Genomic DNA, 20,498 nt, shown 5'->3' on the forward strand with positions numbered 1-20,498 from the left:
CACAGTAAAAATAACAAAAACAGCAGAAACCTCTGCAGACGCAAACGACTCTGTCTGACAGCTTTGAAGAGAGCAGTGGATCTCCCAACATGGAGGTTGAGATCTGAGAAGGGACAGACTCCCTGCTCAAGTGGGTCCCTGACCCCTGAGTAGCCTAACTGGGAGACATCCCCCACTAGGGGCAGTCTGACACCCCACACCTCACAGGGTGGAGTACACCCCTGAGAGGAAGCTTCCAAAGCAAGAATCAGACAGGTACACTCGCTGTTCAGAAATATTCTATCTTCTGCAGCCTCTGCTTCTGATACCCAGGCAAACAGGGTCTGGAGTGGACCTCAAGCAATCTCCAACAGACCTACAACTGAGGGTCCTGACTGTTAGAAGGAAAACTATCAACCAGGAAGGACACCTACACCAAAACCCCATCAGTACATCACCATCATCAAAGACCAGAGGCAGATAAAACCACAAAGATGGGGGAAAAGCAGGGCAGAAAAGCTGGAAATTCAAAAAATAATAGCGCATCTCCCCCGGCAAAGGAGCGCAGCTCATCGCCAGCAACGGATCAAAGCTGGATGGAGAATGACTTTGACGAGATGAGAGAAGAAGGCTTCAGTCCATCAAACTTCTCAGAGCTAAAGGAGGAATTACGTACCCAGCGCAAAGAAACTAAAAATCTTGAAAAAAAAGTGGAAGAATTGATGGCTAGAGTAATTAATGCAGAGAAGGTCATAAACGAAATGAAAGAGATGAAAACCATGACACGAGAAATACGTGACAAATGCACAAGCTTCAGTAACCGACTCGATCAACTGGAAGAAAGAGTATCAGCGATTGAGGATCAAATGAATGAAATGAAGCGAGAAGAGAAACCAAAAGAAAAAAGAAGAAAAAGAAATGAACAAAGCCTGCAAGAAGTATGGGATTATGTAAAAAGACCAAATCTACGTCTGATTGGGGTGCCTGAAAGTGAGGGGGAAGATGGAACCAAGTTGGAAAACACTCTTCAGGATATCATCCAGGAGAACTTCCCCAACCTAGTAGGGCAGGCCAACATTCAAATCCAGGAAATACAGAGAACGCCACAAAGATACTCCTCGAGAAGAGCAACTCCAAGACACATAATTGCCAGATTCACCAAAGTTGAAATGAAGGAAAAAATCTTAAGGGCAGCCAGAGAGAAAGGTCGGGTTACCCACAAAGGGAAGCCCATCAGACTAACAGCAGATCTCTCAGCAGAAACTCTACAAGCCAGAAGAGAGTGGGGGCCAATATTCAACATTCTTAAAGAAAAGAATTTTCAACCCAGAATTTCATATCCAGCCAAACTAAGTTTCGTAAGTGAAGGAGAAATAAAATCCTTTACAGATAAGCAAATGCTTAGAGATTTTGTCACCACTAGGCCTGCCTTACAAGAGACCCTGAAGGAAGCACTAAACATGGAAAGGAACAACCGGTACCAGCCATTGCAAAAACATGCCAAAATGTAAAGACCGTCGAGGCTAGGAAGAAACTGCATCAACTAACAAGCAAAATAACCAGTTAATATCATAATGGCAGGATCAAGTTCACACATAACAATATTAACCTTAAATGTAAATGGACTAAATGCTCCAATTAAAAGACATAGACTGGCAAACTGGATAAAGAGTCAAGACCCATCAGTCTGCTGTATTCAGGAGACCCATCTCACACGCAGAGACATACATAGGCTCAAAATAAAGGGATGGAGGAAGATTTACCAAGCAAATGGAGAACAAAAAAAAGCAGGGGTTGCAATACTAGTCTCTGATAAAACAGACTTTAAACCATCAAAGATCAAAAGAGACAAAGAAGACCATTACATAATGGTAAAGGGATCAATTCAACAGGAAGAGCTAACTATCCTAAATATATGTGCACCCAATACAGGAGCACCGAGATTCATCAAGCAAGTCCTTAGAGACTTACAAAGAGACTTAGACTCCCATACAATAATAATGGGACTCCACTGTCAACATCAGACAGATCAACGAGACAGAAAGTTAACAAGGATATCCAGGAATTGAACTCATCTCTGCAGCAAGCAGACCTAATAGACATCTATAGAACTCTCCACCCCAAATCAACAGAATATACATTCTTCTCAGCACCACATCGTACTTACTCCAAAATCGACCACGTAATTGGAAGTAAAGCACTCCTCAGCAAATGTACAAGAACAGAAATTATAACAAACTGTCTCTCAGACCACAGTGCAATCAAACTAGAACTCAGGACTAAGAAACTCAATCAAAACCGCTCAACTACATGGAAACTGAACAACCTGCTCCTGAATGACTACTGGGTACATAACGAAATGAAGGCAGAAATAAAGATGTTCTTTGAAACCTATGAGAACAAAGATACAACATACCAGAATCTCTGGGACACATTTAAAGCAGTGTGTAGAGGGAAATTTATAGCACTAAATGCCCACAAGAGAAAGCAGGAAAGATCTAAAATTGACACTCTAACATCGCAATTAAAAGAACTAGAGAAGCAAGAGCAAACACATTCGAAAGCTAGCAGAAGGCAAGAAATAACTAAGATCAGAGCAGAACTGAAGGAGATAGAGACACAAAAAACCCTCCAAAAAATCAATGAATCCAGGAGTTGGTTTTTTGAAAAGATCAACAAAATTGACAGACCACTAGCAAGACTAATAAAGAAGAAAAGAGAGAAGAATCAAATCGACGCAATTAAAAATGATAAAGGGGATATCACCACCGACCCCACAGAAATACAAACTACCATCAGAGAATACTATAAACACCTCTACGCAAATAAACTGGAAAATCTAGAAGAAATGGATAATTTCCTGGACACTTACACTCTTCCAAGACTAAACCAGGAAGAAATTGAATCCCTGAATAGACCAAGAGCAGGCTCTGAAATTGAGGCAATAATTAATAGCCTACCAACCAAAAAAAGTCCAGGACCAGATGGATTCACAGCTGAATTCTACCAGAGGTACAAGGAGGAGTTGGTACCATTCCTTCTGAAACTATTCCAATCAATAGAAAAAGAGGGAATCCTCCCTAACTCATTTTATGAGGCCAACATCATCCTGATACCAAAGCCTGGCAGAGACACAACAAAAAAAGAGAATTTTAGACCAATATCCCTGATGAACATCGATGCAAAAATCCTCAATAAAATACTGGCAAACCGGATTCAGCAACACATCGAAAAGCTTATCCACCATGATCAAGTGGGCTTCATCCCTGGGATGCAAGGCTGGTTCAACATTCGCAAATCAATAAACATAATCCAGCATATAAACAGAACCAAAGACAAGAACCACATGATTATCTCAATAGATGCAGAAAAGGCTTTTGACAAAATTCAACAGCCCTTCATGCTAAAAACGCTCAATAAATTCGGTATTGATGGAACGTACCTCAAAATAATAAGAGCTATTTATGACAAACCCACAGCCAATATCATACTGAATGGGCAAAAACTGGAAAAATTCCCTTTGAAAACTGGCACAAGACAGGGATGCCCTCTCTCACCACTCCTATTCAACATAGTGTTGGAAGTTCTGGCTAGGGCAATTAGGCAAGAGAAAGAAATCAAGGGTATTCAGTTAGGAAAAGAAGAAGTCAAATTGTCCCTCTTTGCAGATGACATCATTGTATATTTAGAAAACCCCATTGTCTCAGCCCAAAATCTCCTCAAGCTGATAAGCAACTTCAGCAAAGTCTCAGGATACAAAATTAATGTGCAAAAATCACAAGCATTCTTATACACCAGTAACAGACAAACAGAGAGCCAAATCAGGAATGAACTTCCATTCACAATTGCTTCAAAGAGAATAAAATACCTAGGAATCCAACTTACAAGGGATGTAAAGGACCTCTTCAAGGAGAACTACAAACCACTGCTCAGTGAAATAAAAGAGGACACAAGCAAATGGAAGAACATACCATGCTCATGGATAGGAAGAATCAATATCGTGAAAATGGCCATACTGCCCAAGGTTATTTATAGATTCAATGCCATCCCCATCAAGCTACCAATGAGTTTCTTCACAGAATTGGAAAAAACTGCTTTAAAGTTCATATGGAACCAAAAAAGAGCCCGCATCTCCAAGACAATCCTAAGTCAAAAGAACAAAGCTGGAGGCATCACGCTACCTGACTTCAAACTATACTACAAGGCTACAGAAACCAAAACAGCATGGTACTGGTACCAAAACAGAGATATAGACCAATGGAACAGAACAGAGTCCTCAGAAATAATACCACACATCTACAGCCATCTGATCTTTGACAAACCTGAGAGAAACAAGAAATGGGGAAAGGATTCCCTATTTAATAAATGGTGCTGGGAAAATTGGCTAGCCATAAGTAGAAAGCTGAAACTGGATCCTTTCCTTACTCCTTATATGAAAATTAATTCAAGATGGATTAGAGACTTAAATGTTAGACCTAATACCATAAAAATCCTAGAGGAAAACCTAGGTAGTACCATTCAGGACATAGGCATGGGCAAAGACTTCATGTCTAAAACACCAAAAGCAACAGCAGCAAAAGCCAAAATTGACAAATGGGATCTAATTAAACTAAAGAGCTTCTGCACAGCAAAAGAAACTACCATCAGAGTGAACAGGCAACCTACAGAATGGGAGAAAATTTTTGCAATCTACTCATCTGACAAAGGGCTAATATCCAGAACCTACAAAGAACTCAAACAAATTTACAAGAAAAAAACAAACAACCCCATCAAAAAGTGGGCAAAGGATATGAACAGACATTTCTCAAAAGAAGACATTCATACAGCCAACAGACACATGAAAAAATGCTCATCATCACTGGCCATCAGAGAAATGCAAATCAAAACCACAATGAGATACCATCTCACACCAGTTAGAATGGCGATCATTAAAAAGTCAGGAAACAACAGGTGCTGGAGAGGATGTGGAGAAATAGGAACACTTTTACACTGTTGGTGGGATTGTAAACTAGTTCAACCATTATGGAAAACAGTATGGCGATTCCTCAAGGATCTAGAACTAGATGTACCATATGACCCAGCCATCCCATTACTGGGTATATACCCAAAGGATTATAAATTATGCTGCTATAAAGACACATGCACACGTATGTTTATTGCGGCACTATTCACAATAGCAAAGACTTGGAACCAACCCAAATGTCCATCAGTGACAGATTGGATTAAGAAAATGTGGCACATATACACCATGGAATACTATGCAGCCATAAAAAAGGATGAGTTTGTGTCCTTTGTAGGGACATGGATGCAGCTGGAAACCATCATTCTTAGCAAACTATCACAAGAACAGAAAACCAAACACCGCATGTTCTCACTCATAGGTGGGAACTGAACAATGAGATCACTTGGACTCGGGAAGGGGAACATCACACACTGGGGCCTATCATGGGGAGGGGGGAGGGGGGAGGGATTGCATTGGGAGTTATACCTGACGTAAATGACAAGTTGATGGGTGCTGACGAGTTGATGGGTGCAGCACAGCAACATGGCACAAGTATACATATGTAACAAACCTGCACGTTATGCACATGTACCCTAGAACTTAAAGTATAATAATAATAAATAAATTAAAAAAAATATAATAATCCCTGATAATTTATTATTAGGTAAGAGAAACCCAGGGAAGCCCACCAGAATGTCAATGAAATAGTTGAATATGGTATTTAAAGGATCTAAATTTTGTTAGAGAATGAAACACAACATTTCTTCATTAGAATATTCCTATTTAAAAATGACTTTTGTTTGTTGTAATGCAATGTTATGTGTATAATTCTAGAAATAATGTTTTCTAAAGCTACATGTCAGCCTGACACCACAAAAATTGTTGGCACGTTTGAAAAACTAGTATACATAAAATTAATTATGTAAAAACATTGGATTTCATGGAATTGGATCTAGTTTGTAAGTGGGCTCCATGTCTCCTGTGTGGAGAAGAAAGATAAATAAATAAAAAATAAAAATATTAATTTAAGAGACACCCAAAAAAAAAAAAAAAAAAAAGACACATGCACAACCATCACAGCACTATTCACAATAGCAAAGACATGGACTCAACCTAAATGCCCATCAACAGAAGACCGGATAAGGAAAATGTGGTACATATACACCATAGAATACTACGCAACCACAAAAAAAAAAAAAAAAAAGAAGAATGAGCTCATGTCCTTTGCAGTAACATGAATGGAACTGGAGGCCATTATCCTCAGTAAACTAACGCAGGAAGAGAAAACAAAATACCGCATGTTCTCACTTATAAGTGGGAACTGAACATCATGGACACAAAGAGGGGAACAGACACTGGGGCCTACTTGAGGGTGACGCATGGGAGAAAGGAGAGGACTGAAAAACTACCTATCATATACTATGCCTATTACCTGGGTGACTAAATAATCTGTACACTAAACCCTCATGACATGCAATTTACCTAAATAACAAACCTATACATGTACACCTGAACATAAAATAAAAGTTAAAAAAAAAAACCTGCAATGAGATATGATCTCACCCTTGTTAAAATTGCTTATATCCAAAAGACAGGCAATAACAAATGCTAGCAAGGATGTGGAGAAAAGGGAACCCTTGTACACTGTTGGCGGGAATGTAAACTATTGTAACTACTATGGATAACAGTTTGGAGGTTCCTCAAAAAACTAAAAAAAGAACTACCATATGATCTAGTAATCCCACTGCCAGGAATATATCAAAAAGAAAGGAAATCAGTACATCAAAGAGATACCTGCACTCCCATGTTTATTGCAGCACTATTCACAATAGCCAAGATTTGGAAGCAACCTGAGTGTCCATCAACAGAAGAACGGATAAAGAAAATGTGATACATTTACACAATGGAGTACTCTTCAGCCACAAAAAGAATGAGATCCTGTCATTTGCAACAACATGGATAGAACTGGAAGTCATTATAAGTGAATTATGCCAGGCGCAGAAAGACAAATTTTACATATTCTCACTTGTTTGTGGAAGCTAAAAATATTAAGACAATTGAACACATGGAGATAGAGATTAGAATGATGATTACTACAGGCTGGGAAGACTAGTAGTGGGGGAAGTGGGGATGCTTAATGGGTACAAAAATATACCTAGATAGAATTAATAAGATCTAGTGTTTGTTAGAACAAGAAGATGACTATAGTCAACAATAATTTATTGCATATTTCAAAATAACTAAAAGAGTATAATTAGATTGTTTGTAATACAAAGAATAAATGCTTGAGGTCATTTACCCTGATGTGATTATTACTCATTGTATGCTGTATCAAATATTTCATGTACCCCATAAATATATATACCTTCTATGTGGCCACAAAAATTTTTTTAAATAAGAATTGGCTTAAAAAATGCAGTTTCCTATGGTCAGATACCTAATATGGACAAAAAAAGTCAAACTCTGTAAAACATTTGAAGAGATTTATTCTAAGCCAAATATGAGTGACCTGTGGCCTATGACACAGCCCTCAGGAGATCCTGAGAACAAGTGCTAGGCTACGACTTGGTTTTTATACATTTTAGGGAGACATAAGACATCAATCAATACATGTAAGGTGTACATTGGCTAGGTCCAGAAAGGTGGGACGATTGGAAACAGGGAAGCAGGGCAGCTTCCAAGTCATAGGCAGATTCAAAGATTTTCTGATTGATGATTGGTTGAAAGAGTTATTATCAATAGAAACGAATGTCTGGAGACATTCAGTAGAAATTCAATAGACAATCAATAGAAAGGAATGTCCGGGTTGTGGAGACCAAGATTTTATTATGCAGATGAAGCCTGCAGGTAGCAGACTTCAGAGAGAATAGGATGTAAATGTTTCTTGTAACACTTGAAAAGAGCATGTTGTGGCTGGGTGCAGTGGCTCACGCCTGTAATCCCAGCACTTTTGGAGGCCGAGGTGGGTGGATCACCTGAGGTCAGGAGTTCAAGACCAGCCTGACCAACATGGTGAAACACCATCTCTACTGAAAATACAAAAATTAGCTGGGCGTGGTGGTGGGCGCCTCTAATCCCAGCTACTCGGGAGGCTGAGGCAAAAGAATCACTTGAACCCAGAAGGCAGAGGTTGCAGTAAGCTGAGATCATGCCACTGCATTCCAGCCTGGGCAACAAAGTAAGACCCTGTCTCAAAAAAAAAAAAAAAAAAAGAGTGTGTTCTATTAGTAATTCTAAAAGGAAAAAGGGTGTAATGAGGTATATCCAGCTTCCCCTTCCCATCAATTTTCAGGTTAACTTTGGAATGCCGTTGGCCAAAAGCAGGGGTCCAGTCACGTGGTTGGTGAGTATGGCCTTAGAATTTAATTTTTTGATTTACATTAGGAATACTTCCACATTCTCTCAAACAAATTTTAGTCATGGTTTTGAACAATGTACTCTGGCTCACCCGTTGCAGGTCTCAAGCTGTTAGGTTTCATTTTCCTCCACCTGACGATTTTAAATTAGTTTCACTTTCCAGTTTCCTCTTCCTTTCCCTAAGAGCAATTACTCAAAACATCAGCTGATGCGTGCCCTACTCTCCCACCCCTTTATGTAGTTCCTTCAGTATTTACTTGAGGCAGACAGGAAGATTTCTGAAGAACAAATCGGCCTGGTTACCAGCTTTTTGGAACAGCAGAGACGCAGAGAGCAGTCATGAGGTCAGTGAAATAAAAATGCAGAATCATGCTTGTTATTGAGTGCAAATTGTAAGTTGAGCTTCTTACTGTGCAGGCACATTCCTGAATTGTCCTGATGTTTATAGATTCAATATGTCTTTATCAGTCTGAGCATTTATAAGATGTTTGAGGGTTTTTTCCCTGTGGCTTTTTTTGGTGTATACACAGGCTCCTTAAGTTTCTGGAACTGTTCCCTATGGAACTATATAGGGGGAGGCAGAGTGGGGAATGCATCAGCTCATGTTTCCTCCTTGTGTGCAGCTATTCCCTGTGATGAGAGGAAGGCTTGGCAGGAGCAGTGTATTTCACTCAGCCACAAACTTTGCGATTCAAGAGTAGACCTAAGGGAATTACTCTTCTGGGGCTTTTCTGTTACTGTCATTTTGCTTGAAAAGATTAAGTCACAGGCGTTTTTTCTTGTAATTTTAAAAGGAGGAATTTATTTTCAACAGATACTGTGAGAGATACAATCAATACCGCAGACCCACTCATGAAGAGGGCAATTTTGCCCTGAAACGTTGCATTACTTTAAGGTGGGAAGTGCAAGAAACAATTCTTACAAAGGAGCGTTTTTGTCATTTCTTATATAAAAACAAACCCAAAGTTTAGCACTTATTTTTATTGATGTAGTGAATGCTGGTCAGCAGCAGAAAAGAATTTCTCCTCAAAAGTGTAATGACCTAATCTCTTATCTAAAACTGTTCTAATCTCTAATGATGGAAAGCAAATCAGTGGTTGCCTGGAGATGTGGGGGATTGAGTAGGAAGGCTCCCAAAAGAATCTTTTGGAATCATAGGAATAGTCTATAGGGAGGTAGTGGTGGTGGCTACATAAGCATAAACATTTATCAAAACTCATCAGACTATACACTGAAAATGGGTGCATCTTAAAGTATAATCTCAGTAAACTTGATTTTTAAATATATATGTTGACCTCCTGGAGTTCTTCAGGGGATAGCACGTCAGGGAGAACTAAGAGAAAAGGATGCCTTTCCCACCAAGCATCTCCAGGGAAGGAGTGAGGAAGTGATTGCCAGGGAGGGAAGACCCCATCAACCATTTAGGGGGACAGAAAAGGAAAACTGGATTCCCTACCCTCTGCCCCAAGGACTTGAAGATGCTCTGCAATGTCATGTTTGGGGATGAAATGGGTAAGAGGAATTCACTGCCAAATACCTCAGGCTAACCCTTTTATATAGAATAAGTTCCTGGTCAAGAGCGATGTCAATTGTGTCTGTGTGAGTGGGGTTGACCAGAAGCCAGGCACTACCCAGCATCTTAGTAAGCAGCTTGCAGGAAAGGTTTTGCAGGGTCCTGTCTTTAGGTGTGTCTATAGCCACTAACCTGAGGAGGTCTGAGGGGGACTCTCTGAACTATGCTGGACTCAGGTTCACATCAAGGTGCTCCTATTTCCAGAGGCTGTAGGAACAGGATGAGGTTGGGCTGCTCCTCTCCAGCAGTGCTAAAAATTTCCAAATGGGAAAATCACCTGGAGAACTTGCTGGCACATGCCAGCTGATGGGCATCCTCCTCTGCCCCATCCACCGAGGAACTCTGTTGCCCCCTTTACACACTCACAAATTCACTTAAAATTATAACACAAATATATTAATACCAGCAATCATGGTGGTAACATTTCTTTGTGATCTGTAGTTAGTGGGCACTGTGTTAAACGCTTTTTATGCATGACCTCATATCACCCTTCCAACAGCCCTAGAAGTAAGAGCTATTATTTCCATTATTAGCCTCATTTTCTAGATGACCAAAATGGGGCTTAGAAGGGCAAATTACTTGCCCAAGACATCAGGTAGAGAGCAGGTGTCAGAGCAGAGTCATTAATGGAGGCGCCAAACTCTAATGCTGATCATCTGACTCTATGCCCCATGGTCAAAAGGTGAAAGATCGTAATGCTTTCAACTATGCTCACTTTAAAGAGGGGGCCAGGGATGGGCCTCCTATCTGGAGAGATTGGGCCAGTCTTTGATGGTTACCCACCCCTTAGAGTGGTCAAAGCCATAAGAGCTGAACCCAGATCTTGGAGAAGGGTGAAAGTGGTTCTCCCCAGGGCATAATTTTCTATCAATTGGATGGAGGGAAAAAGGAAATTCATCCCAGGGCGTTTTAAGGATAAGAGAATGAGGTTCAGTTATGTGACTCAAGAAATATCCCAGAACTAAGTAAAGAGGTCACTGAAATCCAGGTGTCCTGTGGTTTTTTTCCCTTCACTCAAGCTTGTCTGATAATGCTTCTTAATTCACCACATTAGCTCCACAAATAAAGGGGAAAACTGCTTTTAAAAATACGTCTACAGCAGCACTTCTCAGAATGTGGTACAGGAGCTCCTGCCACTGAATTTCCAAGGCACTTGTGAAAACACAGGTTTCTAAGCTCACATCAGATTCATTGCACCAGAATCTCTGGGAGTAGGACCATATAATTAGTACTGTCAACATACAATAATCAGAAGGCTCAGGATCCAGTTAAAAGAGTTTATTCCAGCAAAAAGTTGAGGGCGGCAATCCCAGGAGTAGAGCTACACCCAAGAATGGTGAACAACATTCCCAGTGTAGAGAAAAATGAGGACTGTTTACATAGGCAAAGACAGAGGTGTTGAACAGAATGACAGCTTCTGTTGTTGTTGTTGTTTTTGAGACAGAGACTTACTCTGTCACCCAGGCTGGAGTGCAGTGGCTCAGTCATGGCTCACTGCAGCCTCAGACTCCTGGGTTCAAGGGATTCTTCCACCCAGCCTCCCAAGTAGCTGGGACTATAGGAGCACACCACTACGCCTGGTTAATTTTTTGTATTTTAGTAGAGATGGGGTTTTGCCATGTTGGTAAGGTTGGTCTTGAATTCCTAACCTTAAGTGATGCACCCACCTTGGCCTCCCAAAATGCTGGGATTACAGGCATGAGCCACCGTGCCTGGCCAACATCTTCCATACAGAGAAAACATACAGATATACAATTTGATTGGCTACTATTGATTACAGTCCAAGGGAATTGCTTAATATTCTTTTGCAAAGAGGTAACATGGCTGGCCACAGTGGCTCACGCCCACAAGTCCAACACTTTGGGAGGAAGGGGAGGGCAGATGCTTGAGCTCAGGAGTTGGAGACCAGCCTGGGCAACATAGTGAGACCCCATTTCTACTAAAAATACAAAAATCAACCAGGCGTGGTGGCATGTGCCTATAGTCTCATCGACTGGAGAGGCTGAGGTGGGAGGATCGCTTGAGCCTGGGAGGCAGAGGTTGCAGTAAGCTGAGATCGTACTACTGCACTCCAGCCTGGATGACAGAGTGAGATCCTGTCTCCAAAAAAAAAAAAAAAAAAGTAACAATCAGAAGGGTCTCTGTTTCCATAACATGAGGTCTAGGTTTTAATAAAGACTAGGTTGTCTGAGGCCGGGCACGGTGGTGCACGGCTATAATCCCAGCACTTTGGGAGGCTGAGGCGGGCAGGTCACGAGGTCAGGAGTTCGAGACCAGCCTGACCAACATGGTGAAACCCTGCCTCTACTAAAAATACAAAAATTATCCAGGCATGGTGGTGCATGCCTGTAATCCTAGCTACTCAGGAGGCTGAGGCAGGAGAATCACTTGAACCCAAGAGGGAGAAGTTGCAGTGAGACTTGTGAGTCTGGTTAATGTGTAACCTCTCACCACACAGGTCAGGGAGCAACAGTCATGCACCTGAGAAAAAAAACCAGTCACATTACGTGAGTCAGTTTTCAGGGCTTAACTTTGCCTCTTGACATAATACATTTGGAAGCTTTTAAAATTTTATTTTCTTTTTACAGTGCATTTTTACAACTTTCAAACTACAGTTTTCCAAATCTGTCTGGAACATATTCCTGGCACGAGTCAGCTCAGTTCTTACAGATTCTGTTTCAGTTTCCCTTCAAGAAGGATCTTGATAGGGTTCCATCAGTTTCACTTTCCTTTCGCCTTTCATAAAAGCACAGACCTAACAGCAGCCTGGTTAGAAACCTCTTCAGCATTTGCTTGGAATCAATAAGCTAAAAACAAAATCAACTGGGACTCCAGCTTTTCAGAACTGCAGGGAAACAGCCATCATGAGGTAAATAGTCCCTGCTTCTCTGATAGGAAACAGAATTTCTTAGGTACAACTTGCTGACTTACGCTATTTCAGTGTTTGCTTAGGGATGAAATATGCGTTTATCTAATTCAAGCATAAATCTGCCTTACCCATTTGTGCATTTTTATTTCTGTAGCTTTTTGTGATGTATAGAGTCAGGCAGCCAAAGGACGCAGGGAAAGGGGAGCTGGGAGCTGGGAAGGGACGGGGCACATTGAGAGAGATCCTAGAGAGCTGGTGCTCATATCCTTTCAGGCAAAATCGGGTCAGTGAAAGTTGAGGCCTAGAAGGAAGTTACTGGAGGTCCGGGTTCATCTTTTGTTTCTTATATTTAGAAAGCCTAAGTCAGAGGTTTGTGGGTTTTGTTGTGATTGTGGTTATTTTAAAACTATGCTTGCTTCTCAGCAAATGTGTCAATGATTAATTCAGCACTGCGAAATTCCAATTTATGTTGAGGTCACTTTTACCTTGAAATGCACTTTTTCATAATTGGGGGATATGTCTACCTGAGTTGTCCTCTAGGAGGTCTAGTGACCTGCTAAGCCTCCCATGTGATCAACGAACAGGGAGGAAGTGTTGCTTGCAGTCTCTCAAACTGTGGTTTGCGAGTGGCATGAATCATATCAACCTGAGTCTTATGATAGAATGCAAATTTCTAGGTACTGCATTCTGAAATCCTGATTGAGTAAAACAGAAATAAGGTCCAGAAACAAACACATATTTAAAGAGGACCACAAGTACTTCATAGGCACACTGAATGGCTTATAGAAGAAATGTCCATCTCCAAATCCTCTCTTCCTTAAATGCATACAAGGCTTCCTGCGTTGTATGTGTGTACATGTGAAGGAGGAAACCCCAAGAGTCAGGAGTGGGGAGGGGTGGGAAGAACGTTGAAATAAAGCAAAGCTTGTGCCTGGGCACAGTGGCTAAGCCTGTAATCCCGGCACTTTGGGAGGCTGAGGCAGGAGGATTGTTTGAGACAAGGAGGTCGAGACCAGTCTTGGCAACAAAGTGAGACCTACAAAAAAACAAAAATAAAAATGAAGCAAAGCTTGCCTGTTGAAGGGGTATTTTAAGTATGGGAAACTGGGGACTGGAAATCACTGCTAAAAACGGAAGTCTTCCCAGAGCCTTGCTGCTCACAGTGTGGTCTGAATCTGAGATCCCCCCGGAAGTTCTAAGACAGGCAACATCCCAGCTTATCTGAATCCAGATCTGCATTTTAAAAAGATTCCCAGGTGTTTGCGTCCATAAGTACATTAAAGGTTGAGAAGCCCAGCTCTGGAGAGTTTCTTCACTTGCTTTCTAAAGTGAGGGACTCCTTGGATAGGGCCTGTTCTGACCAACCAACTGAGCATAGGTCTGCTGGGGTTCCTTCACGTAGTCAGTTGGAGCATAACCAGCACATGTGCGGGACAAGCTGCACATGTGCAGACAAGAGTGGGGAAATCCCCACTCTTACCACTTCAAGATGGCCACTTTCTGAAAATTTCAAGATTCTACTCTAGTAATGGCTTTGACTGGGAAGGAGATGTGGTATCTACCCTGGAGTCTGTGAGCAAGACAGGCGATCACGATCTGGGTTAGGTGAGAGACTGTAACAATGTTGATTCTGGGGATTTCCTGAGGACTAGCAGCACTAACTTTAACTGCTTTAGTAAGCGAAATTTCATGTCTGCAATCCGGTGTCATGGGAAATCTCTTTCTGCACCCGAGGGAATCCTATCTCCCTAAGGTCTTCTACTAGATGCAGACCATCCAGGTAGGACTGGCATTTTACTCCCCACATTTCATCTGAACCTAGCTTTTTTTTTTTTTTGAGACGGAGTTTTGCTCTTTCGCCCAGGCTGGAGTGCAGTGGCCCGATCTCGGCTCACTGCAACCTCCGCCTTCCGGTTTCAAGCAATTTTCCTGCCTCAGCTTCCTGAGTAACTGGGATTACAGGCGCCCGCCACCACGCCCGGCTAATTTTTGTATTTTTAATAGAGACGGGGTTTCATCATGTTAGCCAGGCTGGTCTCGAACTCCTGACCTCATGATCCAACCCCCTCCCAGCCTCCCAAAATGTTGGGATTACAAGCGTGAGCCACTGCACCCGGCCACCTAGCTTTCTTTACCAAGTGACTGTAGTCATCATCCCACCTGCCTGCTTGTATTTCTTTAAATATCTGCATTAATTACTATTAACTAACTTATTTATACATATAAGAAGTATTCAGAATAACTTTCAAAAACGCATATGAGAAATTATTAAGTGAGGAAACCTTGGCAAATGGAGTATTTGTTTTAAGAGGGCAATAGTATTATAATGCAAACCTCCTGACCTCTGGCTCTAGGGTTCATGTTTCTTCTTATCAAGGTCTTAGGGCTTCCAGTCCAATATATTTTGCTCCAAATTTTACTTCAAGGAGAGAGCAGGTATCAAATACCTCATCAAATTGGAAACTTTAGGGAGTAAGGTTTAGGAAAAATCAAGAGAATCAAGGGACCTGAATTCCAATTTTCAGTGCGTTTTATAATCATAAAGTCATATGAGTGGTTGGCTATCTTCCTGAATAAATAGCTCCATGTTATCATTAAATGTCTCAGCCTGGCCAACTCTAGCATTGGTAAAGCATTGGTGGGGATGGAATATCCCTGAGAGATCCATATTCAGAGCTCTTTCACAAGTCCAGAAATGTTCAGTGTGCTTTTCGGCTTGTCCAACACTTTCTTGAGCAATTGATACCTTCTGAAGCTGATACATGACAGGGTGGAAATATATTTCATCTTAGAGGGAGAATCTTGAGCTATAAGTGCTTAAAATTTAGTTTAGTAAGATCCCTGGTGCATTGATATGTCGAAGCCCTCTGCCCTCCAAAAAAAAAAAAAAAAGAGAGAGAGAGAGAGAGAGAGATAGTGTCATCAGAGTTGCAAGGTGATTTCTGGTTTCGTTGAGGTAAACACAACCAATGTCTCTTGTCATTCTGCAGGTCCACTGTATACTCTCTATTAATCACTAGAGTGTTCAGCTATTATTTTCAGGCACCTATATGTACCTACAAATTTGCAGATATATTCTATTGATCTGAGACTCACCCTTTCTCTCCTTTCTCCTTCTAACCTTCCTACTTCACCCATCTGCAAAGTTAACTCTTGTTTCCATGACTTTATTATGATTTAGTGGCATAACAGACATAAGCAGAGTTGTTCAATTATCATCATTATAACTTACTCTTGGTATTCATTTTTTAAATAATTGCTAACTTGACTTTTGACTTGTAGTCCTTCATACAGGGTAGTTAGAATCCCCAGGTGAAGCCAAATTGAAAACCCCTAGGGCCAGGTGTGGTGGCTCACACCTGTAATCCCAACACTTTGGGATGTCAAGGCAGAAGGATTGCTTGAGACCAGAAGTTTGAGACCACTCTGGGCAATATAGTGAGACCCTGTCTCTACAAGAAAAGGAAGGAAGCAAGGAAAGAAGGAAATGCATCTTTTTACTTACAATGTTTTCAATTTATGATGAGTTTATCAGGATGTAACCCCATCATAAGTCAAGGAACATCTATATATAAAGAGATTTATTATGAGGAATTGGTTCACCTGATTATGGAGACTGGTAAATCCCATAATCTGTTGTCTGCAAGCTGGAGACCAAGGAAAGTTGATAGTGTAGTCCCAGTCCAAGTCTAAAAGCCTGAGAACCAGGCAAGCCAATGGTGAAAGTTCTAGTCCAAGTCTAGTCCAAGGGCAGAAAAAGATCAATGTCCTAGCTCAAGTATCGGGAGAACCCACTCCCGATGTTTAACATGGGTTCTTTTCTATTTCCTAAGTGTCTCGGCTGGGTTGAGAAATAAAGGGAAAGAGAGAAATTTAAAGCTGGGTGTCTGGGGGAGACATCACATGTCGGCAGGATCCGTGATGTTCCCTGAGCCGTAAAACCAGCAAGTTTTTATTGGCGATTTTCAAATGGGGAGGGAGTTCACGAATGGGGTATGGGTCACAGAGATCACATACTTCACAAGGTAATAAAATATCACAAAGCAAATGGAGGCAGGACGAGATCACAGGACCACCGGATGAGGTGAAATTAGAATTACTAATGAAGTTTCGGGCACGCATTGTCATTGATAACATCTTATCAGGAAACAGGGTTTGAGAGCTGGTAACCTGTCTGACCAGAATTTATTAGGTAGGAATTTTCCCATCCTAGGAGACCGGGGCTTATTTCATCCCATTGGCTTCAACCATAAAAGACAGGACACCTTAAAAAGGGGTCGTCTCTAGGCCTACTTTCAGGGTGCATTCTCTTTCTTGGGGATGTTCCTTGCTGAGAAAAAGAATTCAGGGATATTTCTCCTATTTGCTTATGAAAGAGGAGGAATATAGCTCTGTTCCGTCCGGATCACCGGCGGCCAGTTCAAAGTTACCTCTCTTGTTCCCTGAACATCGCTGTTATCCTGTTCTTTTTTAAAGACACCCACATTTCATATTCAAACACATGCTCTTCAAACAATTTGTGCAGTTGACACAATCACAGGGTCCTGAGGCGACATTCATCCTCCTCAGCTTACAAAGAAGATGACGGGATTAAGAGATAAGTAAAGACAGGTATAGGAAATCACAAGGATATTCATTGGGGACGTGATAAGTGTCCATGAAATCTTCACAATTTATGTTCAGAGATTACAGTAAAGACAGGTGTAAGAAATCATAAAAGTATTAATTTGGGGAACTAATAAATGTCCATGAAATCTTCACAATTTATGTTCTTCTGCCGCGGCTTCAGCTGGTCCCTCCGTTCGGGGTTCCTGACTTCCCGCAACACTCAAGCAGTCGGGCAGAGGGAGAATTCTCCCTTCCTCTGCCTTTTTGTTCTATTAACGCCCACAACAGAATGGAGACGCCCACCCATCCTGGGGAGAGCAATCTGCTCTACTCAGTCCACTAATTCACAGGTTCATGTCTTCCAGAAACAACATCACATACACACCTAGAAATAATGTTGGACCACATATCTGGGCATCCTGTGGCCCAGTTCAATTGACATATAAAATTAATGATCACAGGGTGCAGTGCTTGGCAGTGTACATCACAGTGACCATGTTTATTTTCTCCACAGTGAGGTCACCAAGAATTCCCTGGAGCAAATCCTTCCACAACTGAAATGCCATTTCACCTGGAACTTATTCAAGGAAGAAAGTGTCTCAAGGGATCTGGAAGACAGAGTGTGTAACCAGATTGAATTTTTAAATACTGAGTTCAAAGCTACAATGTACAACTTGTTGGCCTACATAAAACACCTAGATGGTAAAAACGAGGCAGCCCTGGAATGCTTACGGCAAGCTGAAGAGTTAATCCAGCAAGAGCATGCTGACCAAGCAGAAATCAGAAGTCTAGTCACTTGGGGAAACTACGCCTGGGTCTACTATCACTTGGGCAGACTCTCAGATGCTCAGATTTATGTAGACAAGGTAAAACAAACCTGCAAGAAATTTTCAAATCCATACAGTATTGAGTATCCTGAACTTGACTGTGAGGAAGGGTGGACACAACTGAAGTGTGGAAGAAATGAAAGGGCGAAGGTGTGTTTTGAGAAGGCTCTGGAAGAAAAACCTAACAACCCAGAATTCTCCTCTGGACTGGCAATTGCGATGTACCATCTGGATAATAACCCAGAGAAACAGTTCTCTACTGATGTTTTGAAACAGGCCATTGAGCTGAGTCCTGATAACCAGTATGTCAAGGTTCTCTTGGGCCTCAAACTGCAGAAGATGAATAAAGAAGCCGAAGGAGAGCAGTTGGTTGAAGAAGCCTTGGAAAAGGCTCCTTGCCAAACAGATGTCCTCCGCAGTGCAGCCAAATTTTACAGAAGAAAAGGTGACCTAGACAAAGCTATTGAACTGTTTCAACGGGCATTGGAATCCACACCAAACAATGGCTACCTCTATCACCAGATTGGGTGCTGCTACAAGGCAAAAGTAAGGCAAATGCAGAATACAGGAGAATCTGAAGCTAGTGGAAATAAAGAGAAAATTGAAGCACTAAAGCAATATGCTATGGACTATTCGAATAAAGCTCTTGAGAAGGGACTGAATCCTCTGGATGCGTACTCCGATCTTGCTGAGTTCCTGGAGGCAGAATGTTATCAGACACCATTCAGTAAGGAAGACCCTGATGCTGAGAAGCGACAATCCCATCAGCACTATTGCAACCTTCAGAAATATAACGGGAAGTCTGAAGACACTGCTCTCCAACGTGGTTTAGAGGGTTTGTCCATAAGCAAAAAATCAACTGAGAAGGAAGAGATCAAAGACCAACCACAGAATGTATCTGAAAATCTGCTTCCACAAAATGCACCGAATTATTGGTATCATCAAGGATTAATTCATAAGCAGAATGGAGATCTGCTGCAAGCAGTCAAATGTTATGAGAAGGAACTGGGCCGCCTGCTAAGGAATGCCCCTTCAGGCATAGGCAGTTTTTTCCTGTCAGCATCTGAGCTTGAGGATGGCAGTGAGGAAATGGGCCAGGACGCAGTCAGCTCCAATCCTAGAGAGCTCGTCTCTAACTCAGAGTAACTGAATTGAGACAGAGGAGGAAAACAGAGCATCAGAAGCCTAAAATGATGGTTGTGAAGGGTAGGAAGATAGGAAGACAGGGGGCCCCAGCTTGGGGTTGCTGAGCAGGGAAGTTTTGCATGTTGCTTTAAAGTACATTTTTAAAGAATTGTTTTGCATGTTCATTATAGTTAATTAAAGTTATGTAGTCAGAAGGTCTGATAACTAATCACTGGTAGCAATAAATGCTTCAGGCCCACATGTTGCTGATTAGTTCTGAGTTTTCATTCAGTTCACCATATAACCCTCATTCCAGCCCTTCCTGCCAAGAGTCATAATTGGTGACTGCCTAACAACAAAATTTGCAGTCTCATCTCATTTTCATCTAGCCTTCTGGACCTCAAAGATTAACTTTTGACTAACCCTGGAGTATCTCTTGTCTCACTTATGGCTTCAGCCTTGTATTTATATGTATTCTTGATAGCAATACTGTAATCAATGTGTATTCTTGATAGTAATGCTACAATAAATCCATACATTTCAACTCTGTTAGAATAGAAGTAATTGTGTGGTTTGTGTATGGGACTATGACAGTAACATTAATTCCCAAAGTTTCTCCTACTAGGAACAGTGGGTAATTGCTAAGCCACACTGTACAATTCTCAACATGTCCATTTGAGCCCCTCCCTCAGAATGAACACCCTCCCCGTGCAGCCAGCTTATCCTTACATTGTACGAACTATGATTCTCTTTCTAGCCTAGGAGCCCCAGCTAAGCCCCGTGCCCAGTTAGCAGCTGCTGCTGTTGACAGGGTTGCTATGAGCCCAGGAATACCTGGGCAAATGGCTCCCTGACAGAGTGTGAGGGACACCACTATGAGGCTGGCCAAAAGGGCAGAGATCCATCCAGGTCTACAGCAGTCCCTTTCAAACTGCCAGCGTGTGACATGGTGAGCTCCATTTTGTTCAGGTTAAAGTCAGACCTGTACAGCAAGGGTCTCTTAAACACATGGGTATAGTCTCCCTGCACTTTTAAGATTTTCATCTGCAGTTCATTTTTAATTCATTCATGAATGTAATATCTAGTGACAAGGGTGTCAACAGAAAGGTAAAAGTGTATAAATGTGTAAGATGATAATTTGAACACTTTCCTTTTAAA

General features: G+C 41.6%; 1 protein-coding gene and 1 long non-coding RNA gene across 3 annotated transcripts in view; one reads left to right on the forward strand and one right to left on the reverse strand.

The window, feature by feature from the left end:
• Window positions 1-8,658, reverse strand: part of LOC123566833 (uncharacterized) — a 45,245-nt gene extending 36,587 nt beyond the window's left edge. The window contains exon 1 of the long non-coding RNA XR_006689481.3: window positions 8,430-8,658. This is a non-coding gene — a long non-coding RNA (uncharacterized lncRNA). The remainder of the gene's footprint in view (window positions 1-8,429) is intronic.
• On the forward strand, window positions 8,603-19,892 carry IFIT3 (interferon induced protein with tetratricopeptide repeats 3). 2 transcript variants are annotated; one of them, XM_015456370.4, is made up of 2 exons: window positions 8,603-8,682; window positions 17,903-19,892. In XM_015456370.4, exons 1-2 carry the CDS (start codon window positions 8,678-8,680, stop codon window positions 19,359-19,361), a joined length of 1,464 nt encoding a protein of 487 aa, XP_015311856.3. In that variant the 5' UTR covers window positions 8,603-8,677; the 3' UTR covers window positions 19,362-19,892. The 2 variants fall into 2 exon arrangements, with proteins under 2 accessions (XP_015311856.3, XP_073858269.1); XM_074002168.1 differs by lacking the exon at window positions 8,603-8,682 and adding an exon at window positions 12,646-12,780.
• Window positions 19,893-20,498: the final 606 nt, after the last annotated feature.

The sequence above is a fragment of the Macaca fascicularis genome, chromosome 9 (assembly GCF_037993035.2).
Source record: "Macaca fascicularis isolate 582-1 chromosome 9, T2T-MFA8v1.1".
In the NCBI taxonomy this organism is placed as follows: domain Eukaryota; kingdom Metazoa; phylum Chordata; class Mammalia; order Primates; family Cercopithecidae; genus Macaca; species Macaca fascicularis.